Source organism: Lonchura striata, chromosome 12 (assembly GCF_050655825.1).
Source record: "Lonchura striata isolate lonStrDom1 chromosome 12, ASM5065582v1, whole genome shotgun sequence".
Classification (NCBI taxonomy): Eukaryota; Metazoa; Chordata; class Aves; order Passeriformes; family Estrildidae; genus Lonchura; species Lonchura striata.
Genome location: NC_140714.1, coordinates 8,757,252 through 8,774,584, shown reverse-complemented (window position 1 = coordinate 8,774,584; position 17,333 = coordinate 8,757,252). Strand labels below are relative to the sequence as shown.

The 17,333-nt window shown below is 34.2% G+C and overlaps 1 protein-coding gene across 11 annotated transcripts in view; it reads right to left on the bottom strand.

Annotated features, from left to right (window-relative positions):
• Positions 1 to 17,333, bottom strand: part of CFAP20DC (CFAP20 domain containing) — a 75,658-nt gene that overhangs the window by 43,289 nt on the left and 15,036 nt on the right. For all 11 annotated transcript variants that reach the window (XM_085590346.1, XM_085590349.1, XM_085590351.1 and 8 more), the window contains 4 exons: positions 10,488 to 10,602; positions 8,552 to 8,708; positions 4,888 to 5,046; positions 1,094 to 1,224 (listed from right to left, as the gene is read on the bottom strand). In XM_085590346.1, the coding sequence (XP_085446472.1) occupies positions 1,094 to 1,224; positions 4,888 to 5,046; positions 8,552 to 8,708; positions 10,488 to 10,602 (562 nt within the window). The remainder of the gene's footprint in view (positions 1 to 1,093; positions 1,225 to 4,887; positions 5,047 to 8,551; positions 8,709 to 10,487; positions 10,603 to 17,333) is intronic.

The following is a 17,333-nucleotide window of genomic DNA, read 5'->3' as shown; positions in this document are numbered from 1 at the left end:
AGATTATGAATCACAGTTTTTTTAAAATATATATTTCCAAATTTTTTTTAACACTATCTTTTCACAAAGCCTCTTGGTAGGCTCTATTCAGTGTGATATCTTCAATCTTTACAGTCAAGTAGCAAGCAGAGATTTTTTTTCACTGAGTGAATGGAACAATGCAAAGAAAAGGGAAAAAATTAGAATTCACTATCAGAATAAAAAATCTAAAACTTGTAGTTATTCTAGACCTCAAGAGTCTTTTCTTCTTTGAAGAAAGGAATATCATTTTACATCCTGACTTTCAAGTGACTTCCTACACAAGAGTTGGCTGGATCCCTTATTCTCAGTGTTAAACTGAAAACTGTAGTCTTGATCTGATTCCAAAACCTGCATATTTGTTCCTGGCAGACTGGGATCAGGTGTTTTCCCTGGCATTATAATTGACAGCATCACATGAACTACTGTAAGGCTATCAGAGCACCCTGAAATGTAATTTCTGCTCTGCATTATAGCTCTCATCTTAAGGAAAAATATTTACACACACACACACACACACAGAGAGAAACTTCAGCAGTCTAGAACAAAAAATTCACAAAAGTAAGAATGATAAGAAATCAAAGAGTAATTTCAGTAGAAAGAGGCATCTTTATGTATGATGCTGAATCAGCCTGTTCCCTTTAAGTTTTGATACCTTCAGAAGTTTTGAATTTCCCCAATCTCTTGTGACTCAGTTGCAGTACTGAGCCACTTCTTTGATGTATTTAGTAAGAACTTCCCTGTGATTAGGGCCTGCTGCCCTTGGCTTTTCAGGGCACCTCTTAGAAGAGGCCTGGCTTCTCTGCAGCCCTGCATTCATTGAAAATAGCAACTAGATTTCCCCTTAGCCTTCTGTCCTTAGGGCTCAATAAACCCATGCCCTGTGCTGGAGCCACCCATGCACTGCTCTTGCCCTCCTCTGGATGTTACAGGATCTCTGGCACTGGAGGTCCATGACCTATCACAGTTCTCTGGAGGCAGCCTCTGGAATAAACCTGTAGTATAACTCCTCTGCTTATCAATATCTTCCTTTGCAAAAGGGTCAATGGTGTTGTTGGAATTTAGACCTTCTTACCTTTTCAGGTACCTTTGCATTGGTTCTTCTGTTTGAAGACGGAGGTGGCCCAAGGATTTTTGACCCAAATGCAATATGTGATACATCCTGAGTTTTTCTGTTGCATATGTTGCCTCTATTACCCAAGATACCTAAGTTAAGAAAATCAGGAGTTAAAAAAAAAATTCAGTACTTACAAACAATAAAAAGTAGCATTTTTTTTAGAATCAACTAAAAGAAAAGAATTATGAATACTAAACATATATAAAAGTTATATTCCTTTAAAGTGCATTCCCTAGAAATATAGGAATAGCACATGCACATTTTATAAAAGTGTGTCAACATATCAGCAAGAAACTTTTGGTCTATTATAGAGACATAATTCTAATCTTCTTACTTTAAAGATTTATTTCAAAGTGGTTTATTTATAAACAATTAAAAAAAAAAAAAAGGTTTGCAGGATTTCCTTAGAACTTCAATGAAAACCTAACTTCCGACAGGAAGAAAAAAGAACTCTAATTAATAAATAACAGAATAAATAAATAATAACATAAAAAACCGAAGGCAATACTGTCAAGGTATCAGCCACAGCTCAGAGAGCTATTTACATGTACCCTGCTTTTTGAAATTACTGAATATACTGTATTACCAGGGCTGAGCCCTAATATTGCAAATGCACTCTACTGCTGCTAAAATATTCTACCCTTTTTACTATTTATTTTTTTTTACTGCTTAAGCTGTAGATTTTTTGTTTTGTAAGTCTTTTAAAGCATGGAAATTGCCAACCAGTCTTCAAGACAAAAAGTAAATATAGAATGCAGGTGAATGTTCTCAAAAAAATTTAAAAAAGGATAGTAAAATGGTTACACATTAATTTTACCATCAGGGTTGTAGAGCTGCATGTACTATCTATTTTCCTTTTATAATTCTCTAATATTGTCCATGAATTCTCCTTTCCAGAGCTGATAAGAATGGTATCTTAATGTTAATTTATATTTAATATTTACAATGTCCGAAGATATTTTCTTGCTACAACTTGTATTAAATTGCTATCTCAGTTTAGAGATTTGACACCTTCATAAAGCAATAAAGCAGAAACAAAATATTCTGCCTATTCCCCTGAGCATTTTTCATAACCTTATTTCAAGATCAGCTTTATTTACAGTGTCATCAAGGAAATGAAAAACAGATCATACATTAGCCACCAGTATCATCATTTACTGTACTAATAACCACAGAAGAAGTTTCTTACTGCCATTACCTGACTCTTTTCCTGGTTTGACATTTGATTACTGTAAACAGCTGCCATTTCACAAGATCAGATGACCTGTCTTGGTTTAACATCAATTTCTTTTTTACTGGCTACCTTGGGATGTTGTTAGCTCCAATTAGAAAAGCTGATTTGCATTAAAATCTCTCTTAATGACCACATTAATTGACTGCAATTAATTATCTACATCTACACATAACAGTGTGTTGATGACATAATGAACTAATATGTCTAATGAAAAGTGGATGATACTGAAATAATTTAGGTTTTTGATTATCAAATAAACAAAAATTTTAGTGGATTAAAAGAAAACTTTCCAATTAAAATGTACCTAAACATACCAAACCTTCCAATTTCAAGCAGGCTAACTTCTGAAATTTAAAAAACATGTCTGGAAGGACACATGCTATGTTAATAAGGTGGGATTGAAGACCACTACTGTTTATGAATAATTTTACAACTCCAGATTCCCAATAATGAACATAAATAATCTATGTTTCTCTATACTGCCGTTTTTAAATGATGATCTATCTCTCTACAAAATTGTTTTAAAGAGATAAATCAATATTTTGAATTAAGACAATAGCACTGTAAATATAGTTGCCTTGGTGAAATTCTGCTGTTGACTTTACTGCAGGTAGGAAGCAATACAGTTTTAAAGCAAAATAGAAGCTTTACTAAAAAGCTCTCAATTGTCTGACCCAAGTCTATTTAAGAAATTTCACATCTTGGTATTTGTATCTACAATTCAGTTTCTACTGATTCTTGGCTTACAGATCTTACTGAAGCAGATATGCCAACTCAAACATAAAAACACAGGAAAATGCCAGTCTAGAACAGGCCAATAAACTCTCTAACATTCAGTTCCAAAGGCCAAACTCAATGCTTCAGAAATAGCACAAGATAATTCAGTATGGATTTTTGAAATCATCTGCCTTCAACACAGCTCTTAGTCTAAGGTTGGAAAAACTTGGAAGTACAAAACTGAATTTTCTCTTCACATTTTTACTCCTGCTAAATACAATATTACAGTTACCCATATAAATTGCCAACTGATCTTGGAATCATACCAGTTTCTTTACCAGCCTCTTTTAGCAGTAGATTCCACATTTTAATGATATTCTGTGTAACATGGCATTTTCTTTTATGAGTTTTTAATTTTCAACTGCATCATCACATCAAATGTCTTGTTTTTGTGCCATGAGATAAGAAAAACAGCTTTTATTGAGCATCCTTTGTATCACTGGTTACTTTATACATGCCCTTATGTAAATTTTTAATGTTTTCAGCATATCTTATGTGAGAGATTATCATTCATGCTCCTTCTCCCTGAATCACTTCTTGGTCTGTAAGCTATTTTCTGAGATGGTTTAACTGATAATGTATAAAGTATTTCAGATAATAATGCAAAAATGATTTAAAGGTTTGATACCTTTTTCATTTCCTATGAATTTGAATTTCCTGCTACTTACTTTTTAAAAACATATTAAAATCTGAAAGTACTACTGAGCTGTATCTATGGTAATGATAACTGGCCTGCCTTGATTCATTTAAATTTGATCCTTTAAAGCTTATCTGGAATTATCATTCCTCCCCAGTGTAGAATCCTCTGCATTTAGAAAAGCTAGATTTTATGTGATGTCATGTTCCACATTTACCCTGTACAGTGGTCCCTGGACCATAATTTTTCAACACAGTGGTCACAAGACATAAAACCAGTAAAACTGAAAAACTTGCTTTGAAAACGGTGGCATTTCCTGCATGTTAGCCGCTTTGTTTTTCAGGAAAAAGTAAATATGGGATTGCCTGTCTCACAAGCTTAAAACTTTCTGAAGTCCCACTCTTTTTTAAACCAGTATCTGTATCATAACAAAATTTTGCTTCCCTGTTATTTGTTTCTCTGTTGAGATTATTCATAACTATGATAAACAATACAGAGACTAGAACAAAAACCTTTTAGGTATCCTGCTGTTAGCCTTCAGCTGTAACAATAATTTTAAATTTAATCCTTTCTTTGCTTTCTCTTAGCTTTTATCCAAGTCAATAGCTTGTATTGTAGCACATGACTGCCCAGCTTCTTTAATAAATCTCTTCAATGCAATGCTGCCAAACTCTAAATTATATGGTTTATTATTTTGTAGCTTAAAGAAATGCTCAAATAAGAGAAGACACAAATAAGATTTCCCTTTTCAGAGTATAAGTTGCGGACACTACATGCTCATATTGCCAGCAAAGTTTCATTGATGTAAACATACTTTAAAAAGAAGTATAACAACTTCACTGCAAAATGCTTCAATGTACATTCATATCACGTCACAAATATTGTTCTAAATCTCGTGCTTGCATTAGGACTGTTCTGGCTCCACACATGTCAAACTATAGAACAGACATGAGTCTATGTGCTTGTGGCACTACAGGGGTGCAGGAGCTGTCATGTTTCATTTGAAGACATTGGAACTCTTAACATGGACATTTACAAAATAATCAATTTTTTGTACACATACTGTATTGATTGTATTCACAGTATTTTAATACAACAGAATACCTGTTTCTTGCAGTGCATTTTCCCTACATTTTATTTTTGGCTTGTGAATTTCATTTAGATCCAGCACTTGTGTAACTTGTGGGACATCACAATTGAGCTGGCAGGTTGGAGGAATATCATCCGAGGCCTCATATTTCCCAGGTGTAACAATGCATGTACCTAGAATCAAAAAACATGGGCATTACTTCATTACACTATGGAATTCAATTTGACTTCTATTATTTGGTAGATTACATATACTTTAGTTCATATGGATTTAAAAATAAAATATATTATGTAAATTGGAAAAATTTGCTGCAACTGGTCACATTTTCTTGCAATTTTTAAATTATATTGGATATACTTTTAGGCCAAAAATTTTGAATACAGTTATAGAAATATACACTAATGGCTGGAATAGATATGGAAAATAAACTTATTTGAAATGTCAAAAGAACAAACAAAACAATAAAGAAATAAATTTTGTTAATTTTTATTACAACTCAGTTTTAATTGTAACACTGATACAGTGATTTTTGGACAAAATGAACATCTAAATAGGTATTCATACCTATGGGACTGAAAATAAAGAATGTAACAAGTTTTAATTCCAAACTTTGGACTCCGTTATGCTTTCAAGATAAACTAAAAAGCCGTCAACCTATGTATTCTTGTGACACCAGGCACTAGCAGAATGTGAGCTGATTATCTCTGCTTTCCCTTTGATAACCAGTACAGACTGAGTTTATGAAAGCTCTCTGCAAAGAAAGGAATCCATGTCAGAACCATTCTTGATGTTGCAACACAGATTCATTCCAAATTTTAGAAGACTTGAATATAATAAGAAAATGAATTAGCTTATTTTTCCAAGGAAAAGAAAAGGAAAACACACCCTGAAACCCAGATGTGAATAAGGGATTAAGTATTGAGATTCAAATAAAAAAATTCAAATGTTCCATGTTGTGTTTCAGTACAGGACATAGTTTTTCAATTTTTTAAATTTAATTTTTGTTTTTGGCCAAGCCAGTACATTATTTATCACTGTTGGGCAATACTTAGTGAGAAAAACCTACACATAAGTTCTGCATCACTATGGAAACAAGAAACTAGGTATAGTTTATGTTTGTATGCTTCAGTGTCATGAGGCAGAAAAGATGAAGTATTTCCTCTTCTATCTCAATGATCTCATACAGAAATAATTTCTTTGTATATGTGGTTTCTCCTTTGCATTTATTGTAATTTTAAAATTTCAAAACATACTGTATACTTGCTACTTGAAAAGACTAACACACTCATTGCACCTTGAAGTCAGTACTTCCACCACACCAAGGAGTTTGAAGCAAAGAACTCAACCCTTGTCCTGCTTTCTGCTGGGAAAGCTTTAATTTTCTTCCCAGTAGCTGGTAGAGAGCTGTGTTTTGGATCAGGCATGTGACCAGAGCTGATGACATATTGGTGTGTCAGTTGTTGTTCAGCTCCCCAAGCTGCCCTGTCAGGGAGCAGATGGCAGGGGGGCACAAGAGGCTGGGAGGGGACACAGCCAGGACAGTTGACCCCGACTGACCCAAGGGATATTCCAGACCACATGGCAGTGTGCTCAGCAGATGCATTAGAGGGAAAGCTGACTGGGGGAAGCTGCTGGTGCTAAACAAATTATGCATATTAAAAACAATTCTCCTTATTGGGTTTTATTTATCTTTTTTTTTTTCCCTAGTCATTACAGTTTAGCATTATTCATGTGTTATTAGCTCAACCAATAAATTTTCCTACTTTCACTCTTCTGATTTTTTCCCCCATCCCACTGAGGGGAGTGGCCGTGTGCTGCTCAGCTACTGGCCACAATAACTCTCAATACAAGTTGCAATGTCACTGCATTCAGTGGAGTTCAACTTACTGGTCCAGCCATTCTGTGAGGGAAAAAGCTTTATTAAAGAGCAATCATAATAAAAAAAAAATCTTACTATTGTTTTTTTTTTAATTGGGTATGGAAGTATAGAATCATTTTAATTCAGCTAAACCTTCAGCTGTAATGAAAATTTAAGATGGGTCTAGAGAACAAGTTTAGAGGAGTAGCTGAGGGAACAGGGGTTGCTCAGCCTGGAGAAAAGGAGGCTGAAGTGAGACTTTGTAGAGAGGTAGGTGTTGGTGTCTCTTCTCAGGTAACAAGCAGCAGCACAAGAGGAAATAGCCCAAGGTGTGCCAGAGGATGTTTAGATTGGATTCTAAGAACACTTTCTTCATCAAAAGGGTTGTCAAGCCCTGGAACAGGCTGCCCAGGGTGGTGGTGGAGTCACCATTCCTGGTGGTATTTAAAAGCCATGTGGGTGGGGATCTTAGGGGCATGGGTTAGTGGTGGCCTTGGCAGTGCTGGCTTCACAGTTGTACTTGAAAGATCTTAAAGGTATTTTCCAACCTAAACAAGTCTATGATTTGAATTGCTAGATAAGGAAATTCAAAAGCATACAGAAAGTACTAATGCCCACCAGCTGTGTAATAATCATAGAATTGATAATGAACTAATTAAAAGTGTAATATTTTATTACGCATACAGTTTATTAAAGCTGTTGACTCATTATGTTAGCTGCATTTTAGAATTTTGGAACTCATTTAGAATATTTAAGCACATTTCAGAAGCTGTTTAGGATGGAAGGGAAAAAACAATGCACCAATGGAATTAAATTAAATGAATGCCAGTGAGAGCTTGAACTGCAGTTTCCTGCTGAGAATTTACCATATTCTCTCTGTAGACATTTTTTAATTAATATTTTTTCCAATCTTACCAACAAAAAAATTAGAGGAGTACTTACAAGGTTTGCCTACTTTCCCCTATTGGTTTAGTGTTTCCAAATGGAAGATACATCTTGCTACACTTACAATACTGTTAAATACCTCTCCTTCTGAAACCAGAAGTGTTTTTACAGGTATGTTCCTTAAAAGCCGCAAAATGAAAATTTGAATGAAACAGAAGTTGAGTTATTCCTAGGGGTGCCTTTAAAATAAGAAAGTGCCAGCTGTGCTTTTGAAATTTCTCCTATATTACTGTGAATGCCAGTGAGGAATGAAATTCTCTCCTAGGAAAATTATGATTCAGGATTATGATGTGAGTCTGGAGACTGGTAAGCTTGACCAGTATCCTGATCTATTATAAAAAAACCTGTCATTTTTCAGCTCACCACCAATATTACTTTTCCAATAATTAGGATAACTGGATGTGATCTGAGGTGTTTATTATAGTTTCGTAGTTCTGTTTCATATAATGTTTTGTTACAATTTTGTCTGCATTATTTCAAAAGAAATCTTTCATCAGCTGCTAACATCCAAAATTAAGAAAGCAAACAGCAAGTACTGCCATTTTCAGTACTTCTCTTTCCTCTAAGATACTCTGTTCGTAGACAAAATATGATTTCTATCAGCATAAGATACTCTCTACACTCTACTTGATAAATCTTGCCAGAATTTTTTCAATAAAACACTTCTAAGGAATTCAGTGTTTAAAACACAGGAGTACACACATATTTAATTAGTTGCCCTAAGTCCAACACTAGGCAGACTTAATATACTGTACTACCACTTTAATTTTTATGAAATCATGTAATCCTTCAAATTGCCAATCTGATGAACAGGAAGCTTTTGATTTTATAACATGTACAGTTATGATTAAGACTAGATAGTAATTGAAACACACCATCTTCCTCAGCTGTATCTTGAGGCTTGAATTTTAAAGTGAAGACCTTTCTTAGCTTACAGTTGGCTGAAATAATAATTCCATCCAAGGACCGGAAGAGAGCTCCTTTGAATATTTCATAGGTGAATGTTACCAAGTCAATACACATATTGCACCACTAGAAAAGAGAAACAATACTCTTTAGTAAAACCCATGAGCTGAGGCTAGCACACCATCTATACAAATAAACAAGATGGCCTTGAGGAGAAATGCAGGAATTTTCATTTAATCCACAGAACTGTAATACATTTTATATGATTACTCATGTAAAATTTAGCTGATCAATGGTTGAAATTTTAAAGGAAAAGTAAATTTTAAAGGAAAAGTCAAGGTAGAAATATTAGCTTCTAATTGACAAATAGCAAATATTTTTGAGAAAATATTTAGGTGCATACATTACTGTTCAGGTCTTAAATCTGAATTTTTGGAAGGAAAGTAATACTTGTTTTGAAGACACCAAGCAATGGACTGAAAAAATCAGTATTTAATTAAAACTGATACTTCTAATCATGAAGTTGAAAAATATAATAATTTGTAGGAATACAATACAGAAAGCTAGCATTTGAAAATGCAAACTATGTTCTGCTGATGGAACAAACAACTTATTATATACCCTGATTCACAACCCCTCATGATGATAATAACAATCAGGTTGTGTATGCAGTAAGTTGAACTATCAGAACCATGTCAAAGATCTTTTTAATCACTGAAAGCAGTATGCTCCCTCCTTTAAGAAAAAACAATGATAAAAAGGCAGATAACCATTTAAGGGAGACAGATATGTATTCAGATACACTAAGGAATATAGATCTACTCTTTAAGGTTGGTCAAGTATTAAGGTTATTAAAATATTTTGTCATTATAAATGATCAGAGCATCTAGACATATCTGATTCACACTTTATTCTCTAAATTAAAATTCATAACTGAAGTTCATCTTCTGCTTGAATTTAACTTGGTGTACATTAATGCACACATTAATCCTGTAATACCTGTACTAGTCTGACACCAACTAACTGAAATTACACCAAAGAAAAATAATTTAATTTCATTTGATTTTGAATTAACAGCAACTTCAGGGGTATGATCTGATACATATTCATTAAAAAAATCCAATGACTTCTTCCCACAAAGCAGAAAACCTCTCAAGTTTAAGTTACCACTATTGCTATTACTTAACCTATCTCAAAAAAGTTATAAATTCAGAGGCTTTTTGTAAAATATTTTCTCTCATGTCTAGCCTTAAATTTGCAACTGCTTAGTATACTGTTATCTAGTTCTATTCATGCAAATATATATTTTCAAATAGTCTCATATCAAGTTTATTTTCTAAAGCAGTATTTGAGACTCCAATCCTTTCATGGTTATACAGTAACCATCAGGCTTTGTATCCTGTCAGCTTTTGCTGTATGTTGTGGCTGGGCATGGGTGAGTGAACATGAGACTGTTCTCATCAGTTTGACACACAGATTGTTCTATATATGCCAGAATTTGGAAGAACCTGAAGAATGTGAAAGCAGCCATCAGCTAGAGTCTACCTCCAGTGAATATCATCAGAGGTCACTACAGGAGAACAGACATGTGAGCAGGAGCACTATCATGAAGAAATATCAGGGACACAGAGAATATTACAGAGGCTGGATTAACAGAGAGCTGAAGAAACATTACAAACAGCAGTAATTTTGTAAAATGAGGATGAATTCCTAATATAAGAAGAAGGCTAGAAGAGAATCAGCACTAAGTGGTTCTGCTGCCATCTGGTAAAGGGGACATACACAAGTATCTTCAATCAGTAGGAGCTGAGTTCTAAACAAGTAATAATTTCAAAAAATTCATAATTTACACAAAATATTTCAGATTTTTAACCTTAATCTAGGTAATACTCCCAAGGTACCTACTATTTTGCGCTTGATCATAAACAGAGGAATTTTTGCATGCAGAGGGGTTACAGACAACTCCTTGTGGACTGTTGACAAATACAATCTTCTTTTAATATTGTCAAAATCCGTTATCCTATAAAAGAAAAGTCAGGAGAGAATGGAACAGATCTTTGTCAATTCAATAATCCAGTATCTTTGGGAAATCACAAAAAACCTGTTCATGTGCAGAACCTTTATGTCAGTGACAGCAAATATCGAATTTAAAAATTCTTTTACAAGATGAGTAATGAGATTTCTTTCTCCAATTCAAACTCTGTGGCTATATCCCTGCATATATAAAATCACTTTACATGCTAATTTAATCTCAACAGTCTACACTCTCCTAGATTTCCACAGCCCTTCAGAGTATGAAAGAATTCAATTTGTATGAACTAAGAACTCAGTAGCCTTTAATCATCACACATATTTTGGCCCCTAAAGCTTGTCTTATCTTGGGGCCTGCTAACTTGAAAAACATTATTTGCTTTCTTTTCCTAAAAATGCTTCTGTCACTGCATATAGATTTTTTTCAGCTTAAAGGTAAACACAATACATTGTGTATCTGTTTTACTTCACTAGGACTTATCTTCAAAGGTGAATTATAATGCAGCAGTTTATTGCTTACTATTCAGGTCATATCACAGTGATACCAAGGACACTAGATTTCAACATTTCTAATAAATTCAGACTACAGCCATGGTCACAAAAAAAAAAAAAACTACAAACCAAACAAATATTTCCTTTAAGCTGATAAAACGGGTCACTTTTATGTTCTATTTCCTTCAAGTCTTGTTAGCAACTGTACTGGTTTTGACTGGGACCCAGTTAAATTTCTTCAGAGTTGCTTGGAGAGTGCTATGCTTTGGGTTTGTGCTGGAAGCAGTGTTGGTAACTCAGGGATGTTTTCATTGCTGCTGGGCACTGATTACACAGAGCCAAGGCCTTTTCTGCTCCTCACCTCATCTCAGCAGCCAGGAGGCTGGGGATGTATGAGGAGCTGGGAGGGGACACAGTCAGGACACTGATGCCTGCTGACCCAAGGGCTGTTTCAGACAACGCAGTGCCATGCTCAGCAGAAAGAACTGTGGAGAAGGAGAAGGAATGGGGAAAGCTCAGAGCTATGTTGTTTTCCCATGCAGCCGTTACACCGCATGAAGCCCTGAGCTCCTGGAGATGGCTGAACATCTGCAGGCCCATGGGAAGGAGATAATGCTTTGTTTAGATTCTGGTTCCATGTGCAGCTTTTGCTCCCCCTATTAAACTGTCTTTATCTCAATGCACAAGATTTTCCACTTTTACCCTTGTGTAGTCTCTTCTCCAGGAGAGGGCCCACTGTGGCTCGCTGCTTCCTGGGGTTAAACCACAACAGCAGCACAACCTTGACATTCTCCAGCTGTCCTCCCTTAACACTCCAGAGCACAGATACTACTTTAAAGGCTGCAATCTGGGAAAATATGCTTAATGTATGGAGAAACAATGATTAATTTACCTATTGTTTTGAACAAACCTATTTATAACAGATGGGTATTTCTCTGTAATTAGCAGCCCCTCTGCGAAGATGATAAATACTTATAAAAAACAATTTTTTGTCACTACTTAGTGTTGCTAAAAGTAATTACTCATAATCATTCAAATGTTGGGTTTTACTTTAAAATGTGAGACTGCCCTGTAGTCTTTTTTTTTTTTTTAATTTATTACTGAAAACAATTTTTCATTAGCTAAGGACTACCTGTAGTTTAAATAATGAAATTATCATCACTCAAAATTTGCAGAGTAACATTTGCAGAATAAAATAAAATTTGCAGAATAACCCTAAGATATTCATAGGTTTCCTTAGGTCAGCTTAGGAGGACATTAACTCTGGGGCACATTACCTACTTTAGTTATTTTTGCCAATTTGAGAGTTTAAGCAAGGAAAATCCAAAATATACTGCATGTATGTAAATATCTAAAAAATCTACTAGTACAGGCAATAAAAATACATAAGCATCTTCTCATTATAATGATAGTCATTAAGACTATCATCCAAAGCAAACTGTTCACCAACTTTCCAGAACTTGCTGATTCTTTCCTCTCCCTTACAGATAACCTGACCTTTAATCTATTCATCCTCATAACATGGGTGGGCAAATGAAAACAAAGTGGAGGACTCTGCTATCTGTTTCATTTTTAAAGACTTGGCAGTTCCTTTTATAAATCATATGCACTTGAAAAGCAGAAACTCCAGTACCATGCCAAGAAAAAATGATTTTATCCTCACTGTTGTTATTGTTTGACATGAGAGATTCCAGAATCAACTGCACATATTTTTATGAATGGAAAAATTATACCAAGTCCTTGAAAATTGATTACATCAGAACACCTCCAAGTGTCTTACAAGGCTGATACCTGGGCTTGATTTTATGTTGGAAGAAGTTTAAGCAAGATGTGAAATAATTCCATGAAGATCACCATCAAATGGGCCACACAGCTAAGCCTTTAATTAAGGCATAGTTCCACCCATCACTTTACATTCCCTATAGCCTTTGGTGAAAATCTATTAATCTAGTTTCCAGAAGCCCTTCACTCTAAATCTTGAGTGCTCAGAAGTGCTAAAAAATCAGTGCACCAAAGAAGTCCAAAGCAGTGCAGCAATGGTTGCTTGAAGCTCCCTGGATTTCTTGGTTATGTGTAGAGATGAGCAGTTATGCTGAGAAACCAGGTAGTTGCAATAAACTGAGTACTGAGAAACAAAAATACTATCCCTGCTGAACTTCAAACTGCATAATTCTCAGTAGAGAATTTTGCTTTAAATGAGGTTATGACAGAGCAATAGGAGCCTAGAATTAAGTCATGCATACCTCCAAACAACTGGCAATAAAACCTAAGTTCATTCTATACTATCAGCTCAATATGTTTAAATTTTACTATTTATTTGTTATATAAATAGGTTTATCTCTCTCCCTCATGAAAAAAAAAAGAACCTTGGTTATAGAAAGTGGTAAATGCACAAGTCAGTTACATTCCAAAATGTAACACTGAACACATTTGTTTAGATCAAAAGACACATTTATATCAGACTCTGTCATATAAGTCTAAAGTAAGACTTTTTATGATGATAGATGTGCCACAAGGAAGGGTCAAACCTGAGATGCATAGATACAATCACTCCTAAAAGTGTAATTTATTTCTGTAAATACATTTAAAATAATAAAAATACTTATATTCCACAGGCAAAAGTAGGTGAAACATTCAAACAGGCAAAAAAAAAAAAAAAAAAAAAAGAAGATAGCCTTAAAATTACATAAAATAATTTATTTCCCAGGAGAAGTAAGATTATTTAAGAGTTAGTGGTTAGTGTAACTTACACACTTTTCAATTACATTGCTTATTGGAAAATAAAAATAAAGCAAGGGTCTGAGGAAACTATTTTCTGTAATAACTCTGACAATAGGAGCTAGAACATCATATCTCTCAGCTGCAAAATAACTCCAGAGTACTTTTGGTGACACACAACTTTTTTTTCCTGCTATACAAAACCAGAACTTATGTTAAATCTACAATGCCAAGAAACATTTGCAGCACACATCTGATTTTCAAAGATGAATTAAAAAAATCTATATGGGAGTTAATGTATTTTTATTATGTCTGTGCTTGAGTATTTATATCTAAGGGTCAGACATGATAGAAAAGTAATGAGACCATGTTGAGAAAAATGAGGTGGTCAACAAGAAAATCAACCTCATTTATAATAATATTCCTGTGATCAGCAGGTGCATAACTCTTCCAGCTATGGTCATTAACTGCATTCATTTCACACTTAACATCTACATTTGCAAGCCATTTGAAAGTAAAATTACCTTCCAATTCAATTTTCAATTTTATTTTACATCTTCAAATTTGATTGACTATTTTCCTCACAATGGTAACTATAGTGAGATTGCAAGTGAATGGGAGCAACTACCCAAGAGCACAGATAGACTCATCTGCTCAGATTGCCTATTCACTTTGTTTCTGTATAGATAATAATTTATAACCATTTGTTAATGTTCAATTCAAGGCCAAAAATGAACTTAGGAAAAAACAATACTGAACTGTTGAAGGGATGCTTCATTTGTCAGGATCACATGGTCGTCAAATGAAAGTGTTTTTCTCTTTATAAATGATGTAACCTGGAAGTTTACCAAACATGAAAGAAGGCATTTCATCGATGTTGCTAAGCTAAGAGCAACTCCCATGCAATTTAATACTAACAGAAATCTCTTTGTATCCTGGTCAAAATCCAGAGAGAATTTTCTGCTAATGCTTCACTATTGGTATATTAGTATATTAGTACTTAACAATTGCAGTGTCATTTTCTCCATAAAAGGCATGTGCTTCCTAAACATTTGACAATAGCATCATTATAATCATCACCTCCATTTTAAAGACAGAAGAAAAAGGAATGCCAATTGCCAGCTGATTTGCCATGCTTTCAGATTCTCAAATTCCCTTATTCAGGAGCACTCTGTACTTCACATACATTTTATTTTATATGCTACTTGCTACTTACTATATGTAAATTGGTCTTGTAGGAGATAGTACATTACTGAAGTGGCTGCCTGATGATCTGCAATCCAGAGCGATGTATCCTGCCCTCATAAAAACAGATGTATTTACACTGAAAATAAATCAAATCTCTACAAAAGAACAGATCTGGAAGACTGATATATCACCCAGATCTAGAGAAGAAGTTGTAAGGTGTACTGGAATTTCCTGTTGATAGTGTTTTTCTAGAGAGCATTAAGGAAAAAACCCACCAAGTGCCCTTAACCAGTATCCATAAAGAGGGAGCAACACAAGTGGCAGGCACAAAACAAGAATCATCAACTCTAACTGTTAGAATAAAAATCTTTCAAAATATGGGCAGTTATGAAGAAATGGTGAATCCTGACCTCTCCCTACAAGACACTGACATATTTGCCATCAATTCTCCTAATAAAAAAAATGACCTGGTATTTTTCCTGACCAAGCATAACTTCATGGGAAATGTTACAACTCCACATGTTTCACAAATCATTCTGGAAGTGCTCACTAATATTCATAACATATATTTTAGAAAATTCTACCAATATTTTAATATCATTGGTTTTGAAATAGGCTCATCTTTCTCTTGTTTTCAAGTATTTAGTAAATTCCATTTTACACACAATGCTATGTTCCTCTGAAGGATGGCTAACTTTGCCAAATAATTTAGAAAACTGTAATTCTAGAAAATAGTTTTAAATTTTTCAGTACAAAGTACTCTAATGAGTATTAATATGTAGAAAGTTTAGTGCTAACTTCTTTTCCAGAATCTAAACAAAGTACCTCTATAATGCAGTTATTTATACCTGCAGCAAGTTATGTTGGCTTTTTAAGTTCATTGGCTGTTATTTTTCATGAATTTTCTGTTCTAAAGAGACAATCCATCCTTTCATCCATCCTTTTGAGACAAAGGAAAGGATGCAGGATGCTTGCACTTGCTAATATAATAGTTCTCTAAAATACAGCCATATTTCTCATATTCAAACCATTTATTCTAATTACTAAGAATTCTAATTACTATGAAGTCTTCCCTGTAAAAAGACAAAATTAACTTTCTTGCTAACAGAATTTAATTTATTTGGCATACAAAAATCCTGACTAACAAACCCTACAAATCAAATATAAACAGTATTCGGTTTACCTCGTTACTTACATTGATTAACTAATCAAAATATAAATAATTAGTACTTTAATACTTATACTTATTAGTGCTTCCATCTAAAGTTCTAGAAAATGTGATGACTGGGGGAGTTATTAAAAATGTTTTACTTTCAAATATATGAGTTAAAATCTCCTTTGTAAATTATGAAATTGAATGTACCCTAATACTTCCAAGAATACTTCTGTATTTCACTCATGCTTCACAAAAAAAATCAATGAACATGTCTCAGGCTACTAAATACCAGGATTTAAAATAATCTCTTAGCTAAATCTATTCAATAAAGTTTACCTTCATTCTCTATCTAAAATCTTACAATAATTTTAGATATACATGATAGAATTAGCATCTATATCCTGCTTTGAATTTTAAGATGTTGGTCTAAGTTTTGCAAGACTAACCAAGATTCATATTGTTCTGTATCTGAAATCATGCTGGGTGTTTAGGTTAACATGAATAATTTATGATATCTCTGTCAGCAAAGCTAAAATGATGACTGATTATGATAGCATCTAATTCACATGAATTCAAATTGTTACGGTATCTATGAATAAATTAGCTATGCCTGTAAAACCTATTATGTTGTGGTTATTAAAAATCTCAAAGTAATAAGCTTATATTTATAGAAACAACTGTTTGAAAACAGGAAATATGGTACCAAAATACATATTCCACTGTACTGTTCACAGGCCTTGGAATAAGATATATTATCAGCAAGCACAACTACTTCAGGAATAAAGAGATGTTGACCCCTTTTTCCCTATAGATTCCTTCACACATAACTAGATTCAACAGAAAACTTATCAGGTATGTTCCAGAGTTTGAAACTCTCAGAGTTTGCATTAATTCAGAATATAACAAGAGCTGATGCCTTCTGGAGCTGGCTAAGGCTAGTGACAAGCAAATCTAATTTTACTATGAAGAGTGGGATAGCAACTGAGCAAACCTGTTGATAAGCACTTTGCCAGCTGAGCAAAGGTTTAAAGGCTGAGGCTGGAATATCAGGAAGAATTAAGAAATTAAGAGACATAGGTACCATTAGAGTGAATGAACAATCATGTGAATCCTCGACACATTCTGGCTGGAAAGATGGTCCATATGGTACTGAGTGATTCTAGGAA